This window comes from Manis javanica, chromosome 4 (assembly GCF_040802235.1).
Source record: "Manis javanica isolate MJ-LG chromosome 4, MJ_LKY, whole genome shotgun sequence".
NCBI lineage: Eukaryota > Metazoa > Chordata > Mammalia > Pholidota > Manidae > Manis > Manis javanica.
The window spans coordinates 134,413,301-134,441,294 of record NC_133159.1 but is presented as its reverse complement, the minus strand read 5'-3'; the positions used below and the strand labels follow the sequence as shown (position 1 = coordinate 134,441,294).

Below are 27,994 nucleotides of genomic sequence, written 5' to 3'. Positions count from 1 at the left end.
CCCATCCCTACACCCAGAATTTGGGTTCTGGGAATAAAAACAAAAAACTTCTATTTATACAAAATTTATTATATTTTGTTCAGGATTACAAGCCACTAGGAAGGTCAACACCACAGTAACAATCACAAAATAGAGGAGAAAGGGGCCAAGCTGCTGAATGTCATCAGCTTGTCTACAGGGCAAAAAGGCTCCAGCCTTCGAGGAGTCTGAAGCAGGAGGTGAGGAAACAACTAGGCGTAGAGGTCCTCTCGGTCTGCAGAGTAGACCTCACCCTCCTGCAGGAGGGCAAAGTTGAGGAAGTGGGAGGGTCTGTGTACCTCATGGTAGAACTCTTTAGGGTTTGCCAACTGCAGCTCATACTTCATGTTGGGATCATGCCGGACACCTTGGGGTAGAAGGAAATGTCCAGTGTTAGCAAGGTCCGTGTGTCTCACCCAGCCTGGGCCATCTCTAAACCAGAGTGAGGCCCTACAGGCTAAGGGTGATGACCTTACCCCAAGCCCACTTCCCTGTGCTCCCCCACTTACCCATAAAGTTGTAGTTCCAAGAGGACTGGGCAGGGACCATAAAGAAGCCAAGGAAGCGGTCTGACAACAGCATCTGGACTCTCTCATAGTGGGAGGGGAGGTAGCCCTTGGGGTTATTGCCCTTGTCTGTGTTTTGGCGACCCCACTCATAGCCACTGGGGGTTAGCTTGTAGGCTGTCAGAGTGCAGGAGCCTGGTGTGAAGCTGGAAGAGGGATGCGGACAGAGTCAGAGCTCAGGCCACCATTCTTGGTCCTGGCCTTCAATGCATGCCCCACCCTCCCAATACTTCCTCCGAAGGAGAGGGGACCAAACCCACCTGCAGGTGATGATAATGGTCTTCTCACCATCCCAAGATGGGTTGTCAGCCATGATCTTGGCATGAGTGGTGACATCCTGGGGTGACAGCTGCGGTGACTCATTGGGCTGTGTGTGGATCCAACCTAAGGGTTCCATTTCCTATAGGCAAAGAACAGTGAAAAGCTACTTGAAGCCCTATCTGCAGACAGGAAACCCACCCATGAAAGTAACACAGCTGCCTTCCTTCCACCACTCAGACAATAGAAAGTGCCTGTTCTCCCACAACCCACTGACCTTGAGGTACTCATGTTGGGGCAGCTGACCAGGCAGGTGCACAGTCTGGTGAGTGCCCCACTGTGGTACCATTACGATGCAACGGATCTCCTTCACCTGGGGGTTATCTGGAGGGCTCACCCCATACAAGTATCCTGCAATCTAGATATGAAAGGATCAAGAACCAAAATAACTCTTAAGTGTCAGATTCTGGGCTGTTAGCCCTGTATTTCATTCCCTTACATAAAATAACAGTCTCAAAATACGGTCAGAATCTCCTGCATCAGAATTACGTGGGGTGCTTGTTCCTTATGGACCTCATCTAAGACTTTAACCACATCAGAATCTCAGTGGGGTCCAGGAATCTGCACTGCTCACACACTCTCCCCAGGTGATTTAAAATACAGTATCCATCAACAAATGAGCCACAGCACACAGCTCACAAATTTTCACGAGCTGAACACATCTTTAAAGCCATGACCAGGTAGTATTTCAGAGCTTGTATGTCATCAACAAAGTAAGAGGACCTGTGTACCTGTAAACTCACTCACACAGGATATTAACTATCTTTTTAAAAATTCACCAACCCAAGACTCCAATTTGTGTTTTACAAAATGAGTTTCTCTGATTAATAAAATTGAGCATCTTTTCATAGGTATTTGCCATTTGTAGTTCCTTTTCTGAACTAACTTCATATTCTTTGCCCATTCTTCTACACTTACCTTTTTAAAAAATCAACTTCTGAGAATTCCGTTCTAGATCTCAGTTCATTACATATTAGAGTTACACAAATATTTTCTTCCTGTTTTGATTATGGTTTTGTGTCCTGTTCAAGAAGGCTAATTCCAACAATCAGGTAATAAATACTTTCTTCTAATACTCTACTTCTATGTCCCCTTCACCTATTTCGCCTATCCCCTCTATCCCTTCCTTTACGGCATCCACTAGTCTCTTCTTTGTGTTTATGAATCTATTTGCTTATTATTATCATTATTTTTTTTTAGATTCCACATGTAAGTGAAATTATATGGTATTTGTCTTTCTTTCATTTCACTTAGCAGTAACACCCCCTAGGTCCACTCACATTGTTCCAATGATCCCAGATTTGATACACCACGTTAATTATATACCCATGAATCTATTTCTGACTATATGCTATTCTCTTCCAGTAACTTCTAGGCCAGTACTATATCATTCTCTTAACTGCCATAGCTTTATGACATTTTGATATCTGGTGGAGGCCAAAACCTTCCTTGCTGTTTAGGCTATCCTTATGTATGTATACAATTGTTCATCAATCTTGAAACCAGCACCTCAAATTCCTGAAAACCTCAGGTGAGTTTCAGGTACAAAAATGCTGGGCTTACACTGTGGCCTAGTTGAACACACTTACTCACTTGGGCCCGAAGGTCAGATATACAGATGAACTTCTTTAGCACGTTCTTGGGTAGGATATAGGTATAACCAGTCTCCTTAATGTCATCAGATGAAACATAGATGTGATTGGTCCGTAGGTGCAGGTTGGCAGCAGAGATAGCCCTAAAAGCAGACAAGATGTCGGCACGTCTCAGTCCAAGCACCTCAGGAGGGACCCATAGACCTTCCCCGCCCCTTGCTCCTACAGTACCTGACCCTCCATTCTGTCTTAGATGAGAACGTCTGGGTCTCGTAGTTGCTGGTGGTGGAGGTGATGATCTCATCACCATGCTTGTTGACAGTGCGGGTCTGTGTCGCAGTCAGCTGGGACTGTTCTTTGGTCTGCTTTTCAATCTCAGCAATCTGCTGCCTCTGCTGTGATGGTGCCGAGATCTCCATACCCAGGATGATGTCTCGAATTTCTGATTGTGTCAGGGATGCCACATTCACGCTGTGGGGACAGTGTAAGTCACACCACAGGATACCTTCCCCTTGGTCACTTATGCCTCAATGACAAAAGTGTAACTTGGTGGTACAGGGGAGCCTATATGCTTACTCCGGACAATCCTCAAGTAATACTTGCAAATGAAGTGTGAAGTGGAAATGTCCTAATATTGGTTAAGATTGTCACATCCCAGGACTGTCCTGTGCATGTGCACCTTTCAGACATGCTCACACCCATTCAGCATCCATACGTCCCACTTTTCTCCAATAAAAAGTGCCAGTTATTATCAAACATGGAAACCTTAGAACAGGTTCTTAGAGTTGGTATTATCAGTCACCCTCAGGGATATCTAGAAATCTATGGAAATTTTTAGTTGCCACAAAGATAGGGAGGAAGGTGTGTCTGTGTGTGTGGTCAGCAGTGGTACCTGGGGGTTTGGGATGGTAAAACTTCCTGTAACGTATGGTCAGTAAAGAAATGCCCTCCTCAAATGGCAACAGTGCCTCCACCAAGAAAGTGCCCAAGCATCAGACCGATGTCCCAAAACATGGACACTTCCTACACTATCTGAAGACATTACCTGTATCTCTACTACAGCATCGTTAAGATAACTTCTTGAAAAACTTCTGAGCCTGAATGTTTAAAAAAACCCAGAAAACATACTGAGCCACTCATATTAACTTTCCTGGACTTTCTATTTTCTCCCTACCACTGCTTACTTGTTTTTCTTGCCATAGTCGGCCAAGATCAGATCCTTGAGCTGCACCTCCACTTTGATCCATTCCTCGTCAGTCAGGGTGGGCCAGATATGGTGTGGTTCTGTAATAGTTGTCTTGTCTGGCTTCAGGATCACCTTTGCCCGGTCATTGTTCACATGCAGGGCACGCAGAATCAGGATGAGGCGGGAGAAAGCCTGGAAGAGACGTGGCAGCATGGGGGAGGTCAGCCACCTGATGCTCTTCTCCTTTCCTCTAGCCTACCCCTTCAGGGAATCCAGAACTGATTTCAAATTCTAAGGTGCTGAATGCCACCCCCAACCATGACTCAGCTTCATATGCACAGCACAGTCACCATCCCACTCACAGGCTGAAGATGTGAAAATGCCCCACATGGCGCCTGTGGATCTTCTTGTGGTCCCAAATCACTCCTCTAAGAGTGACTCCCTACATGAGGTGGTTTCATACCGTATAAGATGAGATAGTCTTGAGCCAGTCATCATACAGGTTAAAGAGAACCATCTGAGGTTCAGTGGCTTTAAGGATGAGGTCCCCAAACTTTTCTACTTTGAGACAAGCCTGGAAGGGCAACTGGAGTTCTGATCCTTTGATCACAATATTGGGGAAGTCCAGCAAGTGCACCTGAGACATGATAAAGTGCAAGATTAGAAACACAATCCAGCAGTCTCATCCCTCTTTTCTTCTACCTCATCCACCTCTCACCTCCAGTGGGTCCAGCATGCCCTTCCTGGTGACAATGATCTGCTTGGGCTGCTCCTCCACAGGCAGAGATCGGATCAGGGCAGCCACCTCCTCAGCTGTCTTCCACTTAGCCAACTAAAAGGCAAGAGAAGGAAATGGAAATTGTCTCCACCCTCCCAGGTCAACTAGAACAGGAGATCCTAGTCTTAAAATAATCAAACTATGCTCCTATTGCACACTGCTATTGAATATTAGGTACTTTGGAGGTGGGGGTGTACAGGAAAAGTGTCAAATGGCCTTGCCCAAAAGGGTTTTTCAATGTAGCTGGCCAGACAAAACTTATACAATGCCACAAGCCAGGATTTGATTATATACTATATACTATGCCAGGGAAAAAAGAAATTAAGGCTTGAAGTCATAAAAAGCCGCATAACTGTACAAAGAAACAGGTCTTAACAGATGAGTAAGACTGTGATTACAAAGAGCAGAGTTCCTTCTAGAATAAAGTACATGAACAGAGCCAAAGAGGTGGAGATAAGCATCAGGGTTCAGGGATACCAGGCTCCTGGACTATATAAGAGGAAACATGCTATAAAACGGTGACTGTGGCTGGACAGGTTATAGCCTGACCGGATAGCCAGTGTCTGGGAAGCCAAGCAAGAGTTAAGCAAAAAGGAAGGGGCTACCAAAGTGTCTGAGTAGAGAAGAGATTTGGTGAAAATGACATTTTAAGAAGGCTTGTTCCCTGTAGAAAGATGATTTTGGTAGCCCTGCTCAAGACAGGTTAGAGATGGGGAGACTCAGGAAGCAGAGAGACCAGCTGGCAGGTAATGAAGGACCTCACATACTTTTGCACGTCCTATAGAATATGTCCCAAATAATTCAGGGAAGAGTACATGAGATGCCCTCAAACTTTCAAAGAGATCAAGCAAAGATCCCCTCCCACCCCCATCCCACGGCCTACAAATCCCTCCCCTCCCATCCACACACCTAAAAATGAAAGGCAGCAATGTTCTTCAGCCTATCCTTTAACCTGCTTACCTGCCCCAAACGCTTCCCTCAAACTTTCAAAGAGATCAAGCAAAGATCCCCTCCCACCCCCATCTCACGGCCTACAAATCCCTCCCCCCTCCCATCCACACACCTAAAAATGAAAGGCAGCAATGTTCTTCAGCCTATCCTTTAACCTGCTTACCTGCCCCAAACGCTTCTGTCCAGCCCACACAGATGTGTGGATTATCTTGAGGAACAGCTGCCCTGTGCGTGGGTTGAAGATGAAGATGGCCCCATTGATGGGCTTGGTTGTCAAGTTCCCTTCAAAGGTCTAAAGAATGATGTATCAGTTAGCATGGCTTTGACACAACCATGTTGCCTTCATCCCAATATGCAAGCATTGGGCCTATTACCGTCCCTTAAGCATGTAAGAGCCCCACACCCTTCAATTGCTTCTCTCTCACCTTATGGATAGTCACTCTGTAGACATTAGTGTCATCCACAAACCAGATGATCTGGTTGGAGAAGAGCTCACCATAGTTCTGAGAGGACAGATAGGGCTCAGTGGGCTCAGATGAATAGAGCTGCAGCCCCTTGCGGATCCGTTCACGTAACACATACAAAGCAGGGTTTGCCTTCATGATTTTGGCCATGGCCTGCTGTATAAGAGGCTTACTGCCTGGAAACCAGTTTCCATAAGCACTGTGAGGGTGGAAGAGACAAGAACAGTGAAGACCCAGCTGGGAGCCCCAGAAACAGGGCAAACCACCACTCTTTCAAGGAAAAAAAGGCTGACAAGTGTCTGCTCATGTACATAGAGGCAGGGAACAAAAGAGCCAGTGACCCAGAGGAGGAAAGGGTCAAATCTCACCTCACCTAGGCAAACTAAAAAATGTGTGTACACAGAGCAAACAAGTAGTAATTTTATAGCATCTTACTATGCTGATGGACAGTGACTGTGAAGGGGTATGTTGGGGGGACTTGGTGAAGGGGGGAGCCTAGTAAGCATAATGTTCTTCATATAATTGTAATTTAATGATACCAAAATAAAAAAATTAAAAAAAAAAAGTTATGACCAAACATTAAAAAAAAAGTGTGTACATTCAAGTATGGGGCAGATGGAAAATACATGCTTCTGAGCCCCAACTTACCTGTGCAGGTTATAGGCCAGGTCAATGGCAATGAGCACACCTGTGGGCGAAGGGTAGATACTCATGTTGTCTGTGGTGTAGTCCAGGAACTTGGCCCGTGCGTAGCGCTCAATGTCATGGGAATCATAGTCTCCCCAGCGCAACTGGATGTCAATCCAATATTTCTGAGTAGTGGTACTGTCCATCACATCCCTGAGGGTGAAGAGGGGTGAGGAATCCAGGCTTCCAGGAAACCACTGGCACAACCAATGTCCCCAGACCACAAGAACTGTCAATCACTCTAAATCTCAAAACCAACCCCCCTGCCTGTACCAGATCAGCAAGGCCCCCCAGAAAAACAGACGACCTGGTTGAGAATGTTGACAGGACCCAGAGCAGCACTGGATCTAAGAAAGGCAGGCAGAGACAATTTCTAAAGTAGTCCTGCAGAAGAACACTATGACTAAGGGTTCCTGGATACTCAGGACTGGGTTGTAAGGCACTTACTTAGAGTCTGCCAGCAATGAGGGCCGGGAGACATTCCACTTATAGGAGGCAAAGAGCAGGATATCTGCACAGGATGAGTTCATCTTATAGGACTTCCGGGGGTGGATCGTCTCCTTTTGCACTGTCTCAATTTCCAATGCATCCAGTTCCTGATCAAACACCTGGAGGCAAAGGTGGAAAGGTTGCGACTAGTTATAGAGGCCCACCTAGATTGAGGGCTTGTAGAACAAATGCAGCACAACAGACGTTTCAATCTCAGAGCTTCGCCAGTGTATTTCCCACACCCAAGAGAACAAGCTGGCCTGACTTTTTGTGGCATTTTCTCCCCTCAAACCCAGCCCACCTGACATAAGTCCATGACGATGCTCTCATGGATCTTCTGCCACAAGTGAGCTCGGAAGATCTGGATGAGAGAGATCTTCAGTGTGGGGATCTTGCCATGCATAAAGATACCTGTCAGGTCCAGCTGCACTTGAAAGCCTACGTACACCTGACCAGAAAGAGAGAGTAACATTAGTGATCAAGACACTTTGGTTCTCAAGACTTAACTAAGAAGTAGAAACATTTGTTTTTAGCCTCCCATCTCCCATGTCTACCAACCACACTCACATTGGCTCGGTTGATGGTTGGAGACCACCAGAGGGTGAATCTTCGATTGGGAATCTGGTTCAATCCTGATCGCTGAGCATTAGTTAGCTTCTTCCACTTCATAGACTCCTCAAAACCACTGGCCTTCTCCCTGGGAAGCAGAAGAGATTAGGTAGGTAAAGTGATGTCTGCCATCTCCCTGAGAGTTCCTGACTTCCTTGGGAAAACACCAAAGTAGAATACAGAGATATAGAAGGAATGAGCTCAGAGGGCCACTATAAGGGGAGATGAGAGTCCTCACCAGAAAAGCCCCTCCCAGGTAGGGAAATAAGTGCCCTTGAAGAGTGTGTGTTCCAGAATGCCTTCCACACCACCCAGGGCCTGGATCATGTCTGTACGGTAGTTGTTCAGGTTCCAGAGCTTCCCATCATGCCGCTGGTGTGTCCACCAGAAAGGGTTCTGCTTCAGAACCTAGATGGTAAGGTAGGCAGTCAAGCTTCTGGGTGCCTACTGCCCCAGGTTCCCAGCACATCCACAGATTCACCTAATTCAAGGAAAATTCCTCCACGATGCCCTCCACGTACCTGGTACTGCTTAAAGTCAGTTCGAACACGCCAGCCCTTGTCATAAGCCAACGTGTGCCGGTCCTTCTGGAAGAGGGTGTTGATTCGAGGAATGCCACGATCCCATGAATCTTCTAGATCTTCTAAGGTCAATCGTCTGCCAAAGAAAAAAGATCAAAATCAAATGTACCCGTATTAAGAATTCAGCATTCTTCCTGGCCAAGGATAAACAGAGTCAGATGGAGAACAAGAACTACTTCCTTGTCTCCATAAAATATGGCATATCCCACTCCTGCTCTCCATGCAAGGCCCAAAGGTCCTCCCTCCCCACCTCCAACAGGACTGGTATGCCCTCCAGGATGCCCACCTGTTCTGAGCAATGGCCTCTTGTCTCTTCAGTGCATACTCAGCCCAGACCCGCTGAGAGTCAATGAATTCACTCTCCCATGGCTGTATATAGCGGTACAAGTTAGGAATCAGCTGGTCTTCTTCATGGCTCATTCCTGAACGAAAGTGTGTGATGCCTACATCTGTCTGCTTGGACCACCTGTTAGGGGCAGAACCAAGATCAGAAAAAATAAAGCCTAAAAATAAAGAAACACCTGCTTCCCTTGGGGTCTAGCAAGACTTTCAGTCAAGTCCTACCTGAGGTCAGACTGGGGGATGAGCACATGGCCCATTGAGAGCATGCCCAGTCCACCTAACTCCTTAGGGGTGTAGAACACAACAGGAGGGAACCGACTTGGCATCTTGGAGTTGAGGCCAATCTTGATACGTGTCTGGATCTTATTCTCACACTTCACCAGCAAGTCCAGGAGCTCCTGGGTATTTACAACAGCCTCTCGAAAGTATGTCATAAGGCCAATAAGAGCTGTGTTCCACTTATTCACAATCTGAAGATAGTGGGAAAGAATTACAGATGAGCCATTTGGGGGGAGGGGTTAAAGGAGAAAAAGCACATAAGCTGCAAGGAAAGGCAGGAGACACTACTTGATCCAGTCAGTCATATTCTCCCTAGTTCTCAAGACAGATTTAAGTTCCATGTCATAAGGGAAATGTGTATAAATCAAAACCATCATGAGATACTATTTAACATCCACTAGAATGGTTTTAAGACAGTGATAATTGTTAGCTAGGATGAGGAGAAAATGGAACTCTCATATACTGCTGATAAGAATGTGAAATGGTACAACCACTTTTGAAAAACAGCCTGGCAGTTCCTCAAAAGGTTAAACAGTTACCATATGACCCAGAAATTCTACTCTTAGGTATATATCCAAGAGAAATGAAAACATATGTCCATATAAAAATGTGTACACAAATGTTCAGAGCAGCATTACTCATAATAGCCAAGAAGTGGGGGAAAAAAAAAAGCAAATGTCCATCAACTGACAAAGAATAAACAAATATGTGGTATATCCACATACCAGATTATTCAGCCATTAGAAGGACTAAGTACTGATACATGCTCCAACGTGGATTAATCTTGAAAATACTATACAAGTTAAAAAAGTCAGATTAAAAAAAGGCCACATATCATTATATGATTCCAATTATACGAAGTATCCGGAACAGGCAAACCAATATAGACTGAAAACAGGTAAGTGGTTGCCAGAGGTGGAAGGATCGTTTTACAATGGGGAGCTGGGTGCATGCTAGTGGGCACAGAGTCACAGAGTATCTCTGTGGGGTGATGAAATTGTTCTGGTATCAGACAGTGGTGATTACTGCACAACTTTATAAACATACTGAAAGCTACTGATTTATACACTTTAAAAGTATGAATTTCATATCAACAAAAAATGCATTAAGGCAATATAAACACTGCTAAAATAGAATGAAATATGGTAAGTAATACTGTGTTCAGAAGAGAAAATAGAAACTATTAAAAATTAATGGAGGGAATAAAAACTAATGAGGCCACAGAAATTTTTCCCCACTATCAAAACTAGAAAATTAAATGATACAAAAAAAATGGCATTTCAGATAACTGACAAATAGGCAGTACAGACTGACCACTGAGAAAGGGCCAACATGAAGTGGGCCCCATGACTACCCCAGTTTATTGCCTAGTGGCAGTTCTCAAGCTCCACCACATACATGGAGGTTGATAATGGAAACAGAGTCCAACAGTTGCACTGAATTGAAGAGAAAGGACTAGAGTTTGGGAGGCCCAACACATCTAGAATCTGTGGGACAGAAGTACTAGAGAGAAGGAAGACACACAGAAAGAGATCTCTGGAGATCCATGAATGGATCCTCTCAAGTTTTTGGCTGAGTACCAATTTGTATGTGGTAAAACTCTGAGGTCAGAGAAAGAATCACCAGAGATGAGTAAGTTGAACAAGTCTCACAAGCTCATATAAGATTGGCAACAGTTTGTGTCCCCATTAGCCCAAGCAGAGATACCTTGTAATAAATGGTAACTGGGTAGAGTTCCCAGAAAGTTATCAACATAGTAGTGGAGGTAAACCAGCCACAGAATGAAAGGTACTCTGGATTTTCCATAACCAAGCTTAAAAGCAAGCCCCAGAAGGATCAAACTAATCCACGAGTTAATGAATTGCATACTAGAATACAACCTAAAAGCCTTTAAAGGAATATAACAAAATCCATAAAAATCAACAATATAAAATTTTCAATTTCTAGCATTCAATCAAAATTTACTGTGCAAAGTAGGAATAAGTTACCCATACCCAGAAAAAAAATCTGTCAACAGAAACAGACCCACACACACAGACAATGGAATTAGTGAACAAGGACCTTAAAACAGCCATTAAAAATCTTACAATTATGCAAAAGTATATGAAGAAAAACAAAATGAGGAGAGACAAAGATGTTAAAGATCCAAATGGAAACTTGAGATAAAAGTAACAATATCTGAAATAAAAAAATACACTGATGGAATTAATAACATGAAACTGCAGGAAGAATATAATGGTTTATGTTAAGAGAAACAAAGACAAAATAAATACTTTTCCAAACAAACAAAAGCAGAGTCTATTCATTGCCAGTAAACCTTTACTAAAAGAAATATAAAAGGAAATTCTTCAAACAAAAGGAAAATAATACCAGATGGAAATTTCGATCTATACAAAGTAATGAAGAACACTAGAAATATTAAGTATGTGAGTAAGATGTAAAGACATTTTTGCTCATTTTACAATTTCTATAAAAGACATAAGCTTTTTACAAAGCAAAACAAAATTATTAAGTATTATGTTAATAATACAGGTACAATTAAAGCATATGACAAAAATACTACAAAAAATGAAAATGGAAGTATACTATTGTAAGGTTCTCATACTATATATGAAATAATATCAGTAGTAGACTAATGGCCACAGTAGACTGTGATAAATCAGAGATGTATACTATAAATCCTAGAGCAACCAACTAAAAAAAACTGTATTAATATATGATAAAGGAGCCATGGACATACACTGGGAAAATGACAGCCTCCTCAACAGCTGGTGTTGGCAAAACTGCACAGCTCCATGTAAGAGAATGAAACTGGATCACTGTCTAACCCCATATACAAAAGTAAATTCGAAAAGGATCAAAGACCTGAATGTACGCCATGAAATCATAAAACTCTCAGAAAAAAACATAGGCAAAAATCTCTTGGACATAAACGTGAGCGACTTCTTCATGAACATATCTCCCAGGGCAAGGGAAACAAAAGCAAAAATGAACAGGTGGGACTATATCAAGCTGAAAAGCTTCTGTACAGCAAAGGACACCATCAACAGAACAAAAAGGTACCCTACAGTATGGGTGAATATATTCATAAATGACAGATCCGATAAAGGGTTGACATCCAAAATATATAAAGAGCTCACACACCTCAACAAACAAAAAGTTAACAATCTAATTAAAAAATGGGCAGAGGGCTAAACAGACACTTCTCCAAAGAAGAAATTCAGATGGCCAACAGACACATGAAAAGATGCTCCACATCGCTAGTCATCAGAGAAATGCAAATTAAAATCACAATGAGATATCAGCTCACACCAGTAAGGATGGCCACCATCCAAAAGACAAACAACAACATATGTTGGTGAGGTTGTGGAGAAAGGGGAACCCTCCTACACTGCTGGTGAGAATGTAAATTAGTTCAATCATTGTGGAAAGCAGTACGGAGGTTCCTCAAAAAGCTCAAAATAGAAATACCATTTGACCCAGGAATCTCACTTCTAGGAATTTACCCTAAGAATGCAGCAGCCCAATTTGAAAAAGACAGATGCACCCCTATGTTTATCGCAGCAGTATTTATAATAGCCAAGAAATGGAAGCACCCTAAGTGTCCATCAGTAGATGAATGGATAAATAAGATGTGGTACATACACATAATGGAATATTATTCAGCCATAAGAAGAAAACAAATCCTACCATTTGCAACAACATGGATGGAGCTAGAGGGTATTATGCTCAGTGAAATAAGCCAGGCAGAGAAAGACAAGTACCAAATGATTTCACTCATATGTGGAATATAAGAACAAAGGAAAAACTGAAGGAACAAAATAGCAGCAGAATCACAGAACCCAAGAAAGGGAGGGGAAAGGGGGGAATAAGAAAGGGGGCATTATGATTAGCACGTATAATGTGGGGGGAGGGGCATGGGGAAGGCTGTGCAACATAGAGAAGACAAGTAGTGATTTTACAGCATCTTACTATGCTGATGGACAGTGACTAATGGGGTATGTGGGGGGGACTTGGTGAAGGGGGGAGTCTAGTAAACATAATGTTCCTCATGTAATTGTAGATTAATGATACCAAAAAAAAAAATGTAGCTAATAGGCAGGGTGGAAATTAAAATAATAAAAACTACTAATCCAAAAGAAAGTAGGAAAAGAGGAAAAAAAGCAGATAAATAAAAAACAAGGTAACAAATTTAAACCTAACTATACTGTTATATTAAACTTGTAATATTTAGACTTTGTAAGGCAAAGACTGTCAAATTTTCAAAAACATTTTTAAGAAAAGATCCAACTATGTGCTGTCTATAAGAAATTAACTTTATAAAGACACAGGTTAAAAGTCAAAAGATGTAAAAAGATGTCCATGTAAACACAAAACAAAGCTTGAGCAGCACTATTGGTAACAAAATATAGACTTCTGAGCACAGAATATTACCAATAATAAAGAAGGACATTTTATAATAATAAAGGAGTCAATTCATTAAGACAACATAATAATCCTAAATATATTATGTACCAAATAAGAGAGCTCCAAAATAAATGAAGCAAGAAATGACGGACCCATTCAAGCATAAGACTGAAAAAAAAAAAATCATATAATTATGCCCAAGGGTATGACAAATACATATTCCTTTTGGGACTATCAACAGAGTTGCCTGTATCTATAGAAGTGTCTGTGTGTTTGATAACTGCAGTGCCCATTTCTAATTCCAGCTGTCTCTTCAGGAACATGATACAGCATTCCACTCCTCGGCCATCACCCAGACAGATCCATGCTCCTCGGACAAAAGGTTTGTTAGTTTGCATTTGGTATCAAGGCAATGGCTCTCCCTCCCCTAAACTTGCTAATATCCTGGATGATTCCTTGTTGGCTTTCATCTGTGAACCAATTAGGCTCTGTTCAACAAAATGTCTTGACTATTTGCCTTTTTAAACAATCACAATCTAATCGTTACATAGGTAAATTTGTTTCCACTAAATTTTTTTTTTAACTGGGCTGCTGCATTCTTTTTATTTCTTTATTTATATACTTTGGTACCTTTAATCTGCAATTACATGAGTAACATTATGTTTACTAGACTTCAACTAAATATTTTAAAGATACCAGAGCAGCCTAAATTTCAGACCTTCTTCCATGCTCAAAAAGTATAGATAGAATTTTCTTGAAAAATGTCATGTGGCTTTCTTTATGCTATAATCTTGGCTGTAATCTTTAATAAAGTTAGCGTAACAGTGTCTCTGAAGAAAAAAAGGAAAGGGATCGACCTAAGTGGGGAAATCCACAACCGTAGTTGGAGATTTTCAACACTCCTCTCTCGGTAATTAATAGAAGTAGACAGAAAAATACAGGAAGACTTGAACACAACAGACGGGACCTTACTGACGTTTATAAACACTACCCAACAGCAGCAGAATACAAATTCTTTTCAAGTTCACACAAGACAGTCACCATGACAGACCATAAATGGTAGATCATACAACAAGTCTTAAAATAGTTGAAAAAAGTAAAATCATACAGAGTGTTTTCTGACCTTAATGGAATTAAACTAGAAACTAACAGCAGAAAAATAAAAAGTTTTCAAAATCTTGAAAATTAAAGAGCCTATTTCTAAAAAGCATAAATAACCTATGAGTGAAAACAAGAACTCGCAAGGGAAATTAGAAATATTTTTTTTTTTTTTTTTTTAACAGCGGAGCGAGGCTTTAATGACGATCTTGCAAGATGGGGTGTCTGCTGGGCAGGGACCTAGAAATATTTTTAATGGAATGAAAATGAAAACAGCCTATCAGAATTTGAGGGAAGCAGCTAGAGCAGTGCTCAGAGGGTAATTTACAGCATTATCTACAGCACTGAAAGGTCCAAAACTGATCATCTAACCTTTACCTTAACAAACTAGAAAACTAAGAGCAAATTAAACCCAAAGTAAGCAAAGGAAAGATACTGTAAGAGCAGAAATCAATGAAAAAGAAAAAAAGCAACTCAATGAAACTAAAGCTGGCTCTTCAAAAAGATCAATGAAAAAAGAAAGCAAACCAAAAATGCCAAATGACATAATCATGACTAAGTGAGGAATGTTTTCTGGACAATTACTGAAGTGAAAGATCACATTAGCTGAAGTTACAGAAATTGCCTTGAGCAAACAGTAGTACTTAGGCAGGCAGGATGAAGGGACTGTGGAGTTTGAGGTTAACAGCCTGAACCAAAAATCACAAATGCTACAATGAGCATCTGGCTTGTGTTCAGGATGAAACAACCAAGGCAGCACACCTACAGCACAGTGGGCCAGGGGCCAGAATGGACTAAATCTGGGGGTAAAGGCAAACACACGCCTGAGTCTTAATAAGCTCTGACTATCTGGTTCTTGGAATTGCCAGTTGCATGGTTCGTATCACAGAGCACACAAGTTCTGCTGTAGTTATCAATGCTTTAACCTGGAGGGAACTAAGTATGGATTCCCAAGGGGTACCATGTTCCTTTAAGAACAGAAGTTCCTGAGGATGGAGGAAGGCAAGGAGGAAAACAATAGTGAGTGACTTGTATGTTCTAGGTGCCACGGTTAAGAACTTTGCACATATTATGCCTTTAAGTCTTTATAAAGGAGGCAAATTCAGTTTACAGAACCTGCTCATCAAAGTCTTGTTTAAATGTTCTAGCCTTGTTTCAGTTACAACTAGGACTGAAGAGAAGGGTCCTGCCTCCAAGCTTGGGCTAGTGCACTGCATTACCTAAAGCAAGAATCGGGGGAGCACGTGAAGTGGTGGGCACTAGTGATAAGAGTACAAGGAGAAGGACAATCTTAGAGGACAAGAACAGGGCCATAAGGCCCAGTCAACCTTGGAAGACCAAGAAATGTTATTACAAGAACAGCTTTACCTTCAAAACAGCAGTAGACTCAGACACTGAGAAGTGACTAGTGGTTATTATGGGGGAGGGGTTGGGGTGGAGGGGAGGGGCAGGGGATAATGGAGAACATGCTCAGTGATTCTGTAACATCTTTCTACGCTGATAGATAGTAACTGCACTACAGTGGGTGAGGATTTAATGATATGGGTAACTGTTAAACCATTATGTTGTAATGTTTGAAACCAATTGTAAGATTGTGTATCAATGATACTTTATTAAAAAATATATAAAATAACTGCTTTACCTTAACCCTCAGGAAACAAATTCCAATATTCTATCATCTGATCATAATCTCTGATCCCTCTAAGTGAGACCAAACATTTATTAAGCAATTCATCAAGTAATAAAGCTTACTATATGCATTATTTAATTCTCACAAAAGCCCTTTGGAGCTAGGTAATATAGCAATATCCCCATTTTACAGATGAGGGAACCGAGACCCCAAGTGGATGACTTTGGCCAAGTTCCCAACTAGTAATGCAGAGAGCTGTGATCCAAACACAGTTTGACTCCAGAATCTGTGCTTCTAACCAGTATCCCGAGCTGCCTTCCTAAACCCTGATAGTCCTCCATTACTCAGGCCCTAAACTCTCACACATCTATTCTTGATTCCTAGTCTTTTCCCCAAGGCCATTGGCCTCTTCCTTTTCTCCCCTCCCAGAATCCAGGATCCTGATGAGGCCAGCACGCTGATTTCCTGCATCCAATTCCTTACAACTCCACAACAGCCCTCTGGCAAAACCTCAATCCTAAATCACCACGATAACCTATCCACTTTTTCCATCCAATCACTGAGCAGCAAGATAATTATCTTCATTTTCTTGAAACCCATCCGAGTACACAATCATATCATTCCCTAACCACTGTGTTCAAGTCCAACACCACATGCCCCTCACTCCAGCCCAGGTAAAGCTGAAAAAATTTGAGATTTGTTATATAACTTCCCACTAAACTTTTCTATGTTCACATCTATCCAGACCTTCCTATTAGGTTCAGGGATGTTTCCCTCTGCTCGCCCCTCCACTCTACCCCTACTCAACTCCTCTGGAACACTGTTCCATCACTTACCACACCTGTCTACCACACTCTAAACTGCCACTGGCTCCTTCTTAATTTAAACATAACTCAGGTCACTCCCATTTAAAAATACCTGGCTTGATTTCTACCTCCCTCTAGGTGGCATCTAATGTCCTTCCTCCTCTTACTCCAGCTCTGGAAAATTCACAGTCCTCGCTGTCTCCACTCCCTCACTTTCCATAAAGACTTGCCCACTGCAATCTGGCTTCTATTCTGGCTATTTCTAAAACATCTCTTGCTAAGGTCACCAATGACGTCCTGACTGTCAAATCCAATGGACATTTTTCAGGCCTTATCTAACTGAAACACACTTGGGCAACTGACACTGTTAAGTGTCCACCCCAATTCCTGACAGCTTTGGCTCCCATGACCCGACGATGTCCCAGTCTGGCCACATTGCTGCTCAGCTTTCACTATAGTTCCAAACTCATCCCTGGGCTCTTCTCACTCCTTACACTCCCTGGATAATCTGGCTCACTCTTGAGCTTTCAACCACCTCCTTTGTGTGGACAGACTCCTAAATCTACATCTTCAACCCAGCCATCTTCTCTCCAAGCTTCTGACTGCATGGAATCTTCACCTGGACATCCTACAGGATGTCTTACTTTCTCTATTGCTCTTACTTTCTCATATCATTCCTCTCCCTGGAGCTTCAAACTCATAGTATTTTTCACCAAATCTAAGAGAGCACCAATTTAAGAAGCACCACTAAGGGGAAAAAAAATAAATCCACACACACATTTATCTTGGAATTGAAGAAACATGATACAATTAAACGCCTGGTGGACACCTCCATCTGAATGTTCTCAGGAACCTCAATGTTTTTACATTCTAAACTACATTCATTTAACTTCTCTCCTAAGCCTGCCTTTCTTCTTGAAGTCTTCCACTTGGTGGTACCAACAGCTAGTCATGCATGCCAAAAACTGAATGTTTTTTTATTTCTTCTTCCTTTCCCTCTGGCATCCCTCCAAAATGAAGCTCTGCTGATTTTACCTGCTAACTACTTTAAAATCTGTTCCCCTCGTTACCTCTACTTTCACCACTCTTATCATTTTTATCTGGACTTCGGCAGTACTCCCCACACCTGATCTCCCATCCTGTTCCTCTAAATCCACCTTCCCCAAAGATGTGAACCACCTAACACAGAATCCAACTTCTACTCTGGCCTTAACTTACAGTCAGCACAACCACACTGGAGTAGGCCGCAGAATTCCTCCAGGGAGTTCTCAGAAACTAGCTGTACTGATTTGACACTCTATGTTGCTGTACCACAAGGCATGGAGAAGACTGGTACACTGAGCAGAGCTGAGAAGAAAGGACAGTAAACCAGGGAAGAGTTAAAGGGATATGAGATGGACCTGAGGGAGATGGGGCTGACTGCCTTGCATACCTTGGTGAAGGTGGTAGAGCCAGAGGCCATCAGAATTTGACGCACACGATTGTGGAAGCGCTGCATTGACTCATCGTCCACACGCAGGAAACACTGAGCTGTCCGTTCCTTAGTAACCTAAGCCACAAGGTCAAGGTTAATCTGTCTCCCTCCAGTACTGCCACAGGACCAAGGACTACCTCTGACCACCACTAAGCCCTGCCCACCCAACAAGGCTGACTGATACGGTGTCCTGCTGCTCCTCAACCCCATTCTCCTCGGAGGTACAGTATGGCAATGCTACTCCTACTCCCCTTTCCGGGCCGTACCTCATTCTGTAGGTTCCAGACCCCATCCTTGTGGGTGAACTCCTCATAGCTGGTACGGCATTTAGGCAGGATGCGGCACTCAAAGCCACACATGTTGAACAGCAGGTTGGGATTGTCCTTACTGTACACAGACACGAAGCTATTCTCCCACTGAACTGTAGTCACGGACCGTGGCAGACGGTTCTTGATGTCCCAGAACACTGCCCGACCCCTGCCCACAGAAAACACAGGGTCAATCAGTCCCCTGGCAGAACTTCCCTTCAAAAGCTGGACTGGTAATATCTTACCTAGGACACAACCTCATAAATCCCTCTAATTGTTCTCTGGATGCCTCAGGCTGATGTCCTTCTAACCCCCACAGCCCCAACTTATACTCACAAGTTGACATCATGCTTCATGAGGCGCATGCGGGCATCTCGGGGCCAGCACTTCTTGTTGTTATAGCCAACAATGTTCTCATTGTTGGGGTCAGGGTGTTCTGTCAGGTACCGCTGGATCAGGTCCCGAGCCTCATCAGCTGTGAACCTACACCAGGCAAGGTACACTGCTGAGGCCCAAATGCACTGGAAAGCCATGAAACTCACAGCTCCACAACCCACCCCTGACCCCCATGTCCCTCAGATTTCACTCCATTTTAGAGCCTTCACCCACCAGCAGGTCAACTAAGGCAAAATGGCCACCTTCCCAGGCCAGACACAGGCATAGTCCTCAATGCCCGTAAGGCTAAGAAGCCAGGCGAGCACTCACCTGAAGAAAATGTGGATGCGATCAATGTATCTGCAGAAGAGACGGATGGGGTGGGCAGCCTCCGTGGCTATGTCCTGGAAACTGAGAAAGTCATTTGGCATCTGAGGGGGCCCAGCCATCTCACTGGCCCGGTGCAGTCCCAACACAAGCAAATCCATCACCAGGCCATAGTACTGCACGATGAATGAGGCAAACTGCAAGCCTCTGATGATACCGTATGAATTCGTGTGGTTCATGTCCTAGAAGAGAGACTTAACTCTTAACAACTCTTATGCCACAGCCACATCTCAAGCTTCTCCAGGTCCTATCCTCTTACATTCTCCCCTTAACAAATTCTAACTCAGGGGGCCAGACTAGCCCAACCCCCACAAATTCTTTGCTACCCTGACCCCAAGACACACCTTATAGTTGATGACGACATTGTTCTTGGCTGTCATGTAGTCAGCTATGTTGTGGTCTACAATGAGTCGCAGCAACCTATTAAGCAGGGTCAAGTCGATCTTTTCATACATCTTCTCAAAGCGTGATTCCAGCATGACATTGCACTCGCCCTCACTTGTCTCCCACACATCCTGCAGGTTATTGATGCCTGAGGAGTAGGCAAGACAGGAATCCAGGTGGTTAGAAATTCCCTCCGGGTAGTGCCTACAGAAACTATCGCGCTCCACAATGCAGACACTACCACTCCTTTCATTCATCTGGATCCCTGGGAGAGTTAGCTTTGCTAAGGTTAACATCAACACTACTTCCCTGCAACATGCAGGTACCATGTCAACAACAGTAAATATTACCACCTGGATGAGAATTCTGATGTAGAACTCAATCCACCTCTTTCATCAGGAGCAATCCAAGGGAAGTTTTACCTTGGCACCACTTGTACACAAGCAGAGGAGGTGGTTCTGTGTCAGCAGGCTTGATCCAAGGTGGGAAAAGGCGGCGCTTGTCAGCTTCATACCACAGGTACTGGTCCAGGTAGGCATCGGTTATCTTCTCCAGTGGCTCCACATCATACACTGGCACCAGGTGGCTATAGAGATCCATGAACTCAATGCCTACCTGTGGGACAGAGAAGCTGGCTCACACCAATCTGCAGATCACCTGAGGCAACCTGCCACCATGAGCGCCATGAGCGAACAGCAGAGCCAAAGAAAACTTGGGGGGCATCTCACTCACTTCTTTAAAGGCTCTCTGTGTGAGGAGGTGACGCTTGATGCGGGACAGTGCCTCATGGGGGTTGTCATAGGCTTGTTCAATCAGACCTAGCTCCTCCCTCTGAGACTGGTTTAAGCGAGACTTCACACTGACAAGGCAACAGGAAAGGTGAATGGAAAAACCAAGAGGGAGCCAAACCCAAGAAGGACAGAGGGTAAACCTTCTGCCCTCGGACTCCCAGCAATGACACTATGCCCCCAGCTGTCATCTTCCCACAGGAACCTACCTACTCTGCTCCTCACCTGTAAGCTTCCTTGAGCCGCTCCAAAGCCAAGATGAGCAACTTGGTGTCATGCTTGTAGGACAGCGGGGGGAATGGGATGGGGGAGAACCTCCGGCTTTCCAGCCAATGCACCGTGGTGGTATACACAGCCACCGCTTCCTCTGCTGTGATGTAAGGCCCATCCTGCCAGGCAGCCATGACAATTAGCCTCCCACTACAGCACAATCCCTCCAGGAATAAGGCATGGTCCCAACGATAGCCCACACTCCTGCGCACCTCCCACACCCAGCCCAGCCCTGCTGCCCAACCTTCAGGTAGTTGTGTTGCCTCTCCTGTTCTGCCTTCAAGTAGAGCCGAGTGAGGCGGCCCAGGTTCTTTTTGCAAACAGTCTTGTCCACAGTAGCCCCACGGCGGATCCGTTCTCGATTATAGTGGGCAGTGTTGGTCCACCAGTCAGCCTTAGCCTTCACATATCGAAGGATCATATTTTCTATGGGTGTTGGCAGCCCTGGGACCTGAAAGGGCAAAAGGCATGATGAGAAAATTACGGGTGACACACGACCCTGTAATGGAGTCTGGGAGTGGTAATCCTAATCCCAGGAAGATGAGTTCTATGCCTCCTCAGAGTGAGAGAGACACCCACCTTCCAGGGAATGTTGGCCTTCCAGCAGCGCCAGGCTTCACTGAGGTGCTGCAGGATCGTCCGGGCTTTGTTCTGTTTGATCCCCTCAGGCATCATGTCCAGAATGTCATGCATCACAGCTGCCCGAAGCTCAAGGTCAAAATGCGACTCCACTCGCTGCTTTGTTACGGTTTTTGCCACTCCCTTCGAGTGTCGGCCTAGAAGTGAAAGTGATTTAAAAAGTCCTTTCGTGTCCCCTCACTAACCAATCACACTGAAATCAGTGGGCATAATGTGTCCATGTGCCCAATACATGCAAAAAGACAAACCTGCTAAGATATTCACAACCATACTTCAGAGGAACTTCCATCCTGCAAAAAAGCACCATATCCTCAACGCTCCAGCAAGAGGCCCAAGACACAGAATGCTAGGACAGGCTCATGGGCAAATGCGACTTCCAGGCAATCCAACAGGAAGGGACTCCCAAGAACCTCAAAGAAGGGCAAGGGGACTGAACAGAACACACATGACCTACCTTGACATGATAAGGGGGAGATAAAAGAGTAAACCACTCACCTTCAAACTGCCGGGCCAGAAGGTTGCCCAGCCACCTCTCCAACAAAGGGGTGATGCCCCGCATGAAGAACAGCCAGACCCTCCAGCCAGCAGCCCAGAAGCCACAGCCAGGGCCCTTCCCCACGGGGCCCTATGATGCCAAGCAGAAACCAAGGATACAAATTAGCAATTCCTTTAGACAACAACAGAGAAGTGGGCAGAGGCGGGGCAGGAAGAGCACCATGGATGGCAATGAAAGGAAAAAAGAAAAACTCTGGGATCTCAACATCTAAAATGAAGTGAATGAGAATTTTTTTTAAGTGAGAAATTTTAAAGCAGAAACCAGTACTGAGATTCCCTCTTTAGACCTAAAGGTGGACTTTTGGGGACAGTGTTGAGATTTACTAGGAGAGATCAGCAATGACACACTCAGAGCCTCTCTCTAAATACACCCCTGGGAGGAGCCCTGACTACATGTAAAAATTAAAAGTGTATCAGAAACAGTGAGCATATGAGGGCAGGGTCCCACCGTGTTGAAGCGGTAATAGATGAGATGCTTCAGGTCCTTGCACATGCGAATCTGCCGCATCAGCTTGTACTTGTACCGGTACATGCCCGTCAGCTGCCCCACATGGGCAAAGATATACTGCAACCCATCTGCCAGCTGTAACACAATTGCCATCAATTGTTTTAAGCTAGAACTAGCGCCACAGTCCACCCAGGATTCACCCAGCTTCCCCATCTGGGGCAGGGACTGGGGATCCACAGCCTCACCTGGAAGGCATCCACATTGCCCAATCGATACTGCACATGACTATCCACCACCAGCTTAGTTAAACGCAGGACTTCTCGACACAGATGGAAAGCATTCCCAAAACGAGATTTCTTTCTTTCCTTGACAAAATGCCAAGACAGAAAAACATTCATTAGCAATGGTCCTGACTGGATGTATACCTAAAGGCAAGAGCAAAACCAGCCAGTCCTCAAGCCCAGGATACCCTTAAGGTCCAGTGCAGGCACCTTGGTGGTGAGCGTCTTGACAGGCTTGAGGTTGAAATTGTAATCCAAGTGCAGATAGTTGAGGTTTTTACGGTGAATGAGAAGGTTGAGCATGTTGTAGCCCTGGCGGCAAACCTGTAGCCCCACTTCCACCCAGTCCAGTTTTGTAGACTGAAAGAATTTGGTGGCTTTGAAGGAGCGGAACAGATACCTAGGGTGGGAATGAGAAGGGTTGAAAGTTAGCTTCCTGATAATCTTTGGAACAAAGGAAGTCTGAGCATGGGCCCTCAGGCATCTTACCTCTTCTTCTGGGCTTTAGGGGGCCGGTGCTTCAGTGCATTCAGCACGTAGTACTTAAGCAGCTTCTGATAGGAGACCCGCACTTTCACGGGCTGCCCAGCAGGACAATGCTCCCTATACCTGGGAAAACATACCAACCAGAGCTTGGCTCATGTCTCCTTCAAGCCACTCTGATATAGGCTGCATGCTTACCCAGATGGGAGTCTTTTTTCTATACATCTACTATCATAGCCCCAGGGAGAAGTCTTACCAGTTCTTGACAAGGGGGATGTCTAGGGCCCGGCGAGTGCGACCAGAGCGCAGGTTGAAGGGCCGTGGAGCCCACAGCAGGGCAATGCCGTTTGCTGTATTGTCTGTGTAGAGGGGTGTGTCCTTCAGGAAGGGCTCCACAAACTCTGGGAGCTCAAACTCCTCATCATCATCTGGCAACGGCTCTTGGCTCTGAAAGAAGAACCCTCAAGGGTTCAGCTCCCGCACATCTAGGCAGAGAACTGGGAAGAGAGGGAAACTCTCCGGGGCCAAGCAGTGGCTGCATCTGCCATAGAGGCTGGGCTGCCTCACAAGAGAAGCCCTAAAGGGCCAGGGCAGAGGAGGCCTAAAGAGCAAAGAACTAGCCAAGGCCAACCAGGAAAGCAAGTATCACTCCTCACACCCCAACTGGCTCACCACCAAAGGCCTCCCAAAGGAGCCCCAGTAAGAGGTAACCATTGCAATCACCTCTTGCCCAAGCTCCAAAAACGGCTTGAGCAAGGAGATGTGCTTATGTTAAGAACACAATGGAATATAGATCAACATCAAGAACATTATTTCAAGTGTAAGAAGTCAGTCAGAAAAGATCACATACATATCAAGTATGATTCTATTTATATGAAATGTCCAGAATAGGCAAATCTATAGACACAAAACAGACTGTAGCAGTTTTCCTAGGCAAGGGAGATTTTGGGAAAATGTAAAGTAACTGCTAACAGGTACAAGGTTTCTTTTTAAGGGTGATGAAAAAATATTCTAGAATTGCCTGTGGTGATGGCTGAAAATCCATGAATAAAGTAAAAAACCGACGACTGAATTATATACTTTAATGGGGGAATTGCATGGTATGTAAATTATACCTTAATAAAATGATTTAAGCAGCAGAAAAGCACTATGGGAACAGACCAGAATAGACTATGAGGTCCCAAAGGAGTAACAGTAAGCCCAAATGGATGATCACAGAAACCTAGATAATACCAATCAATAACCTGGTTTGAACCAAGTGCTCAATTCTCAAATTAGGTTACAGCTCAAGGGAAGTACTTAACACGATGGAAAACATGTCTTCCTCTACCTAAATTTTTATCTAGTAACACTTTCTAGTCACTGTCAGGAAATTTCTCTTGGAAGCACTGAAGTCAAATGTCCCTTCTCACCTTGACAGAGTGCCTATGGGAAATTGGGTTGATCAAAGGATCAAAATAGAAGGCTGGCAAATCAGGATCCTCAGTTTTGATGAACACAACATTAGGAGTGTGGTACCTAAAATCAAAGAAGAGTCAGCGATGGTTCTCCTGCTCTGGCCCAACCTAAATGCCAGCCTTCTTCTCCCCGCCAACTGTGTTCTAGCTCTCACCAGGTGAGGTGGACATGGTGTGGAAGGTTGTTGTACAAGTAAGGAAACGCAATCTTGTATTCAGTGCGGATAGGCTGCCGAATGATGATCTTATTAATATCATTGAATTCATTCCAGTCTTCATCCCTAAGGTACAAAATCAAGGATGAGCAGACTTGTTCTATTAGTTGTAGAAACTACAATGCAACCTTAAGGATCAAGATTAGATTTTATTCAACCCAAGGTGCCTAAAAACTCCTACTCTCTCCAACTTACTGTAGGTTGATGTCTCGAACAAGGGGTTCAAATTTGGGGCCTCCAGGAATGGCCATATTGAGTGCCTTGGAGGTAAAGAAGGCCTTCAAATCAAACAGATAAAAGTAGTTATCATCTACCAGGTCTGTCAGGAGCTGATTGGCAAGGCGGTAGAGAGTGGACATCATGGGCAGTGTGAACTGCCAGCGCTGGTATGTGGAGCCATTCACATATCTAGGGAAAAAAAGAGACCGAAGTCAAGCAGGTGTACTAGCTCACCAAGCCATACTACCTATTGCTCTCCCAGGATGCCTAAGACTTCTGAAACTGTCACAGGAATGGCAATTCCAATCATCACTCACTTCCGGCTATCCCTCAGTGGCTGATGGTCATAAAACCAGTCCAACACAGGAGCATCCTCCTCAGGGTCCAGCTCTAGCTGAATGGCCTCCAGTGGCTCAACATCTAGGATGTTGTCAGCATAGTCCAAAGGTGGCTCCTCATCATCAAAAGGGGGGAAACGCATCCTCTTGAAATGCCTTCTGTCTCTCTTTTCTCGGCGCATCATAATCCACATTGACCTGGAAACCAACAATGTCACACAAGTTTCCATCCACTGCCCCCCAACCACCACACAGAGACCATATTCCAGTCCTTCTCACCCCCACTGGGAAATGTAGACGGGTTCAATGACCCAGGGAATCTCATTGACAAAGGAAATGGCTCCAGTGATGTGGTATAGCACAGGCACATCCCGAATCTGCTCCCAAGGCATAGGCATGTTCTCCAGGAGTTTGAGGACTGCATGGGGCATGTACTTGAGGGCACTGCAACATCAGAAGACAAGAGGATTAGAATTGACGAGAAGGGCATTCTGCTACCTGTGACATGCAGAGAAGCCACATGGTATCACAGCACATTCCACAGACAACCCCACCCTATAGTCCAAACTCCCAAACCTAGCACACAGGCCCTCCACGGCTAGGAACTCTGCCTCCCCCATGCTTCTTAAAAACTTCACAGTCCTAAGACACTGAGTATCAGTTCCTATAAATCAATAGCTGACCCTCTAAAGAGAGCTTTTAGGCTACCACATGTTCTATTTTCTTTTTAACTTCCCATAAATAATAGCAATATAATATTCACCATACTTCTTTACTGTAACTATTTGTCATGCCACTAGACTGCAAGCTCCAGAAAGGTCATTATTTCCAGTTCACTGCTATATCCCTAGTAATGTTCTCAAAATAAATATATATATATATATACTATACATATAGACAGATATACTTAATTTATATATTACATACATATATATATGTTTTTGCTATTTAAGTAAAACCCCCAAGGCTGTCTTAGACCAGTTCATTAAGTAGCTAACATTTGGAAAAAAGGTTTGTTAAGGCATTGTACCTGTACTCAGTCAGCTTGGGGCCACAGATAAATAGGAGTACAGAGGCCTCAGTAGTTAATGCTGAACCTCAGAATTCTGGTCACTGAAGCAACACAAACTCAGTGTCCTGCTCTGGGCTTCAACTAATTCAAAGATAAGGACATCTTATAGCATCAGCAGGATAAGTTAAAACTCCAGAAACTCCAGAAACTCCAGTCCCAGATCAAGAAGAAAAATTAAGGCAGCAATGAACATAAGCGGAAAATCTGGAAATTATCATAGAATCCTAGTCTTTTTCCCATCTCTTCTAACCATCAAGATGGGCTGTCATAGAAGATTCCCGCCTCAGTAACAGAGCAGTTCTCCAGGACTGCAACCTATGGGACAGGGAAAAGGGAAAGAGGCCAAACTCTGAATGAAACGATTCCAGATGTTCCTTACCCCAAGTAGACCCTTTTGTCATGGCGAAACTTCCTGTTGGTCATATCTCCATGGTCCCGAATGATTTTTCTGACATGTTCTGGGGGCATGTCTTCCTTCTGAGCATCCACAAATCCAAACTTCCGCTTTTCGGCATAGCGCTTGGCCTGCAATTGCTGCCATTTCCGGGCTATAAAGACACCTTAGTAAAGGACTGCACACCCACAGCCCCGTCATGCCCACTTCTTACTCTGGAGTAAGCTTGGGTCAGGATGTATGAGGAAGGAGTGGGCACAGAGCAGAGCACTCCTGGCCAATCCTCCTGTCATCTCACTCTGCGTTATTTTTTTCCTTCATAGCTTTTTTGACTGACTGACCTGGCTACAGATTCTTACATTTTTTTTTACTATCTCCCTCCTAACAACTTAAACACCATAATGGAAAGTTTTCTGTTTTCATCGATCTTGTATTCCCACTGCTTGGATCAGTGCCTGCAAATAACAGACGTTTTTAAAGTCTTGACCAGACGAAAAAATAAGTGGGGCTAATAAGTGAAAAGACACCTCAAGTTTTGACACTTGCCAAAAGGGGAAAGGGAGCACACCCGCTGCGCGCACGCGCACACCCACCCCCCACGTCTCCGGCCCCGCAGGCGCCGCGCCCGCACGCGCTCTTCACCTTTCTCCTGCAGCTTCTCCTCCGACATATAGTCCGGCAGCGGGGCGAGAGGGCCGGGCACCGAATTGCCCGGCCCTCGGTAAGGAAATACTCCGGCCATACCCGGAGATTCTGGAGAGCGATGGAAGAAAAACAATTAACAAGCAACAGGCCCAAGCTCACGAAGGCGTCGAGACCTCCGGCCTGCCGTTCTGCCGTCCTGCCCTGCTCAGAGTACGCCCAGTCCTGCAAAGCCCAAAACCACTGACCGCTCAGCCCGACTGCACCACCCTTCCTACAGCCCGGTCCTTAAAGCCCACCACGCATCCCTACAGACCCTCACAAAGACACCCGTTTTCTTGGAAGCGCAATGGCGACAAGCTTATGTCCGCTCTGCGTTCCCACCGCAGGGAAGTGCGCAACCTGCGTTCAGCAATCTGCCCAATAGGCGCCGATGTACTCTGACGGATTAGAGAGCTCACCAA

The 27,994-nt window shown here is 44.5% G+C and overlaps 1 protein-coding gene across 1 annotated transcript; it reads right to left on the bottom strand.

Annotated features, from left to right (window-relative positions):
• Positions 1 to 48: 48 nt before the first annotated feature.
• PRPF8 (pre-mRNA processing factor 8) lies at positions 49 to 27,959 on the bottom strand. The gene is made up of 43 exons (XM_037022738.2): positions 27,847 to 27,959; positions 27,531 to 27,641; positions 26,874 to 27,042; positions 25,702 to 25,866; positions 25,402 to 25,620; positions 25,061 to 25,273; positions 24,806 to 24,931; positions 24,606 to 24,711; positions 23,450 to 23,640; positions 23,200 to 23,319; positions 22,921 to 23,110; positions 22,675 to 22,794; positions 22,430 to 22,564; positions 21,922 to 22,051; positions 21,367 to 21,563; positions 21,032 to 21,238; positions 20,743 to 20,906; positions 20,462 to 20,588; positions 20,152 to 20,344; positions 19,690 to 19,877; positions 19,289 to 19,527; positions 18,920 to 19,066; positions 18,542 to 18,752; positions 18,234 to 18,350; positions 8,804 to 9,051; positions 8,526 to 8,705; positions 8,180 to 8,315; positions 7,897 to 8,066; positions 7,617 to 7,746; positions 7,351 to 7,497; positions 7,008 to 7,168; positions 6,522 to 6,713; positions 5,835 to 6,072; positions 5,573 to 5,701; positions 4,399 to 4,512; positions 4,144 to 4,317; positions 3,679 to 3,872; positions 2,726 to 2,965; positions 2,496 to 2,637; positions 1,120 to 1,260; positions 845 to 984; positions 528 to 730; positions 49 to 385 (listed from the first exon to the last, which is right to left on the bottom strand). Exons 2-43 carry the CDS (start codon positions 27,628 to 27,630, stop codon positions 231 to 233), a joined length of 7,008 nt encoding a protein of 2,335 aa, XP_036878633.1. The 5' UTR covers positions 27,631 to 27,641; positions 27,847 to 27,959; the 3' UTR covers positions 49 to 230.
• Positions 27,960 to 27,994: the final 35 nt, after the last annotated feature.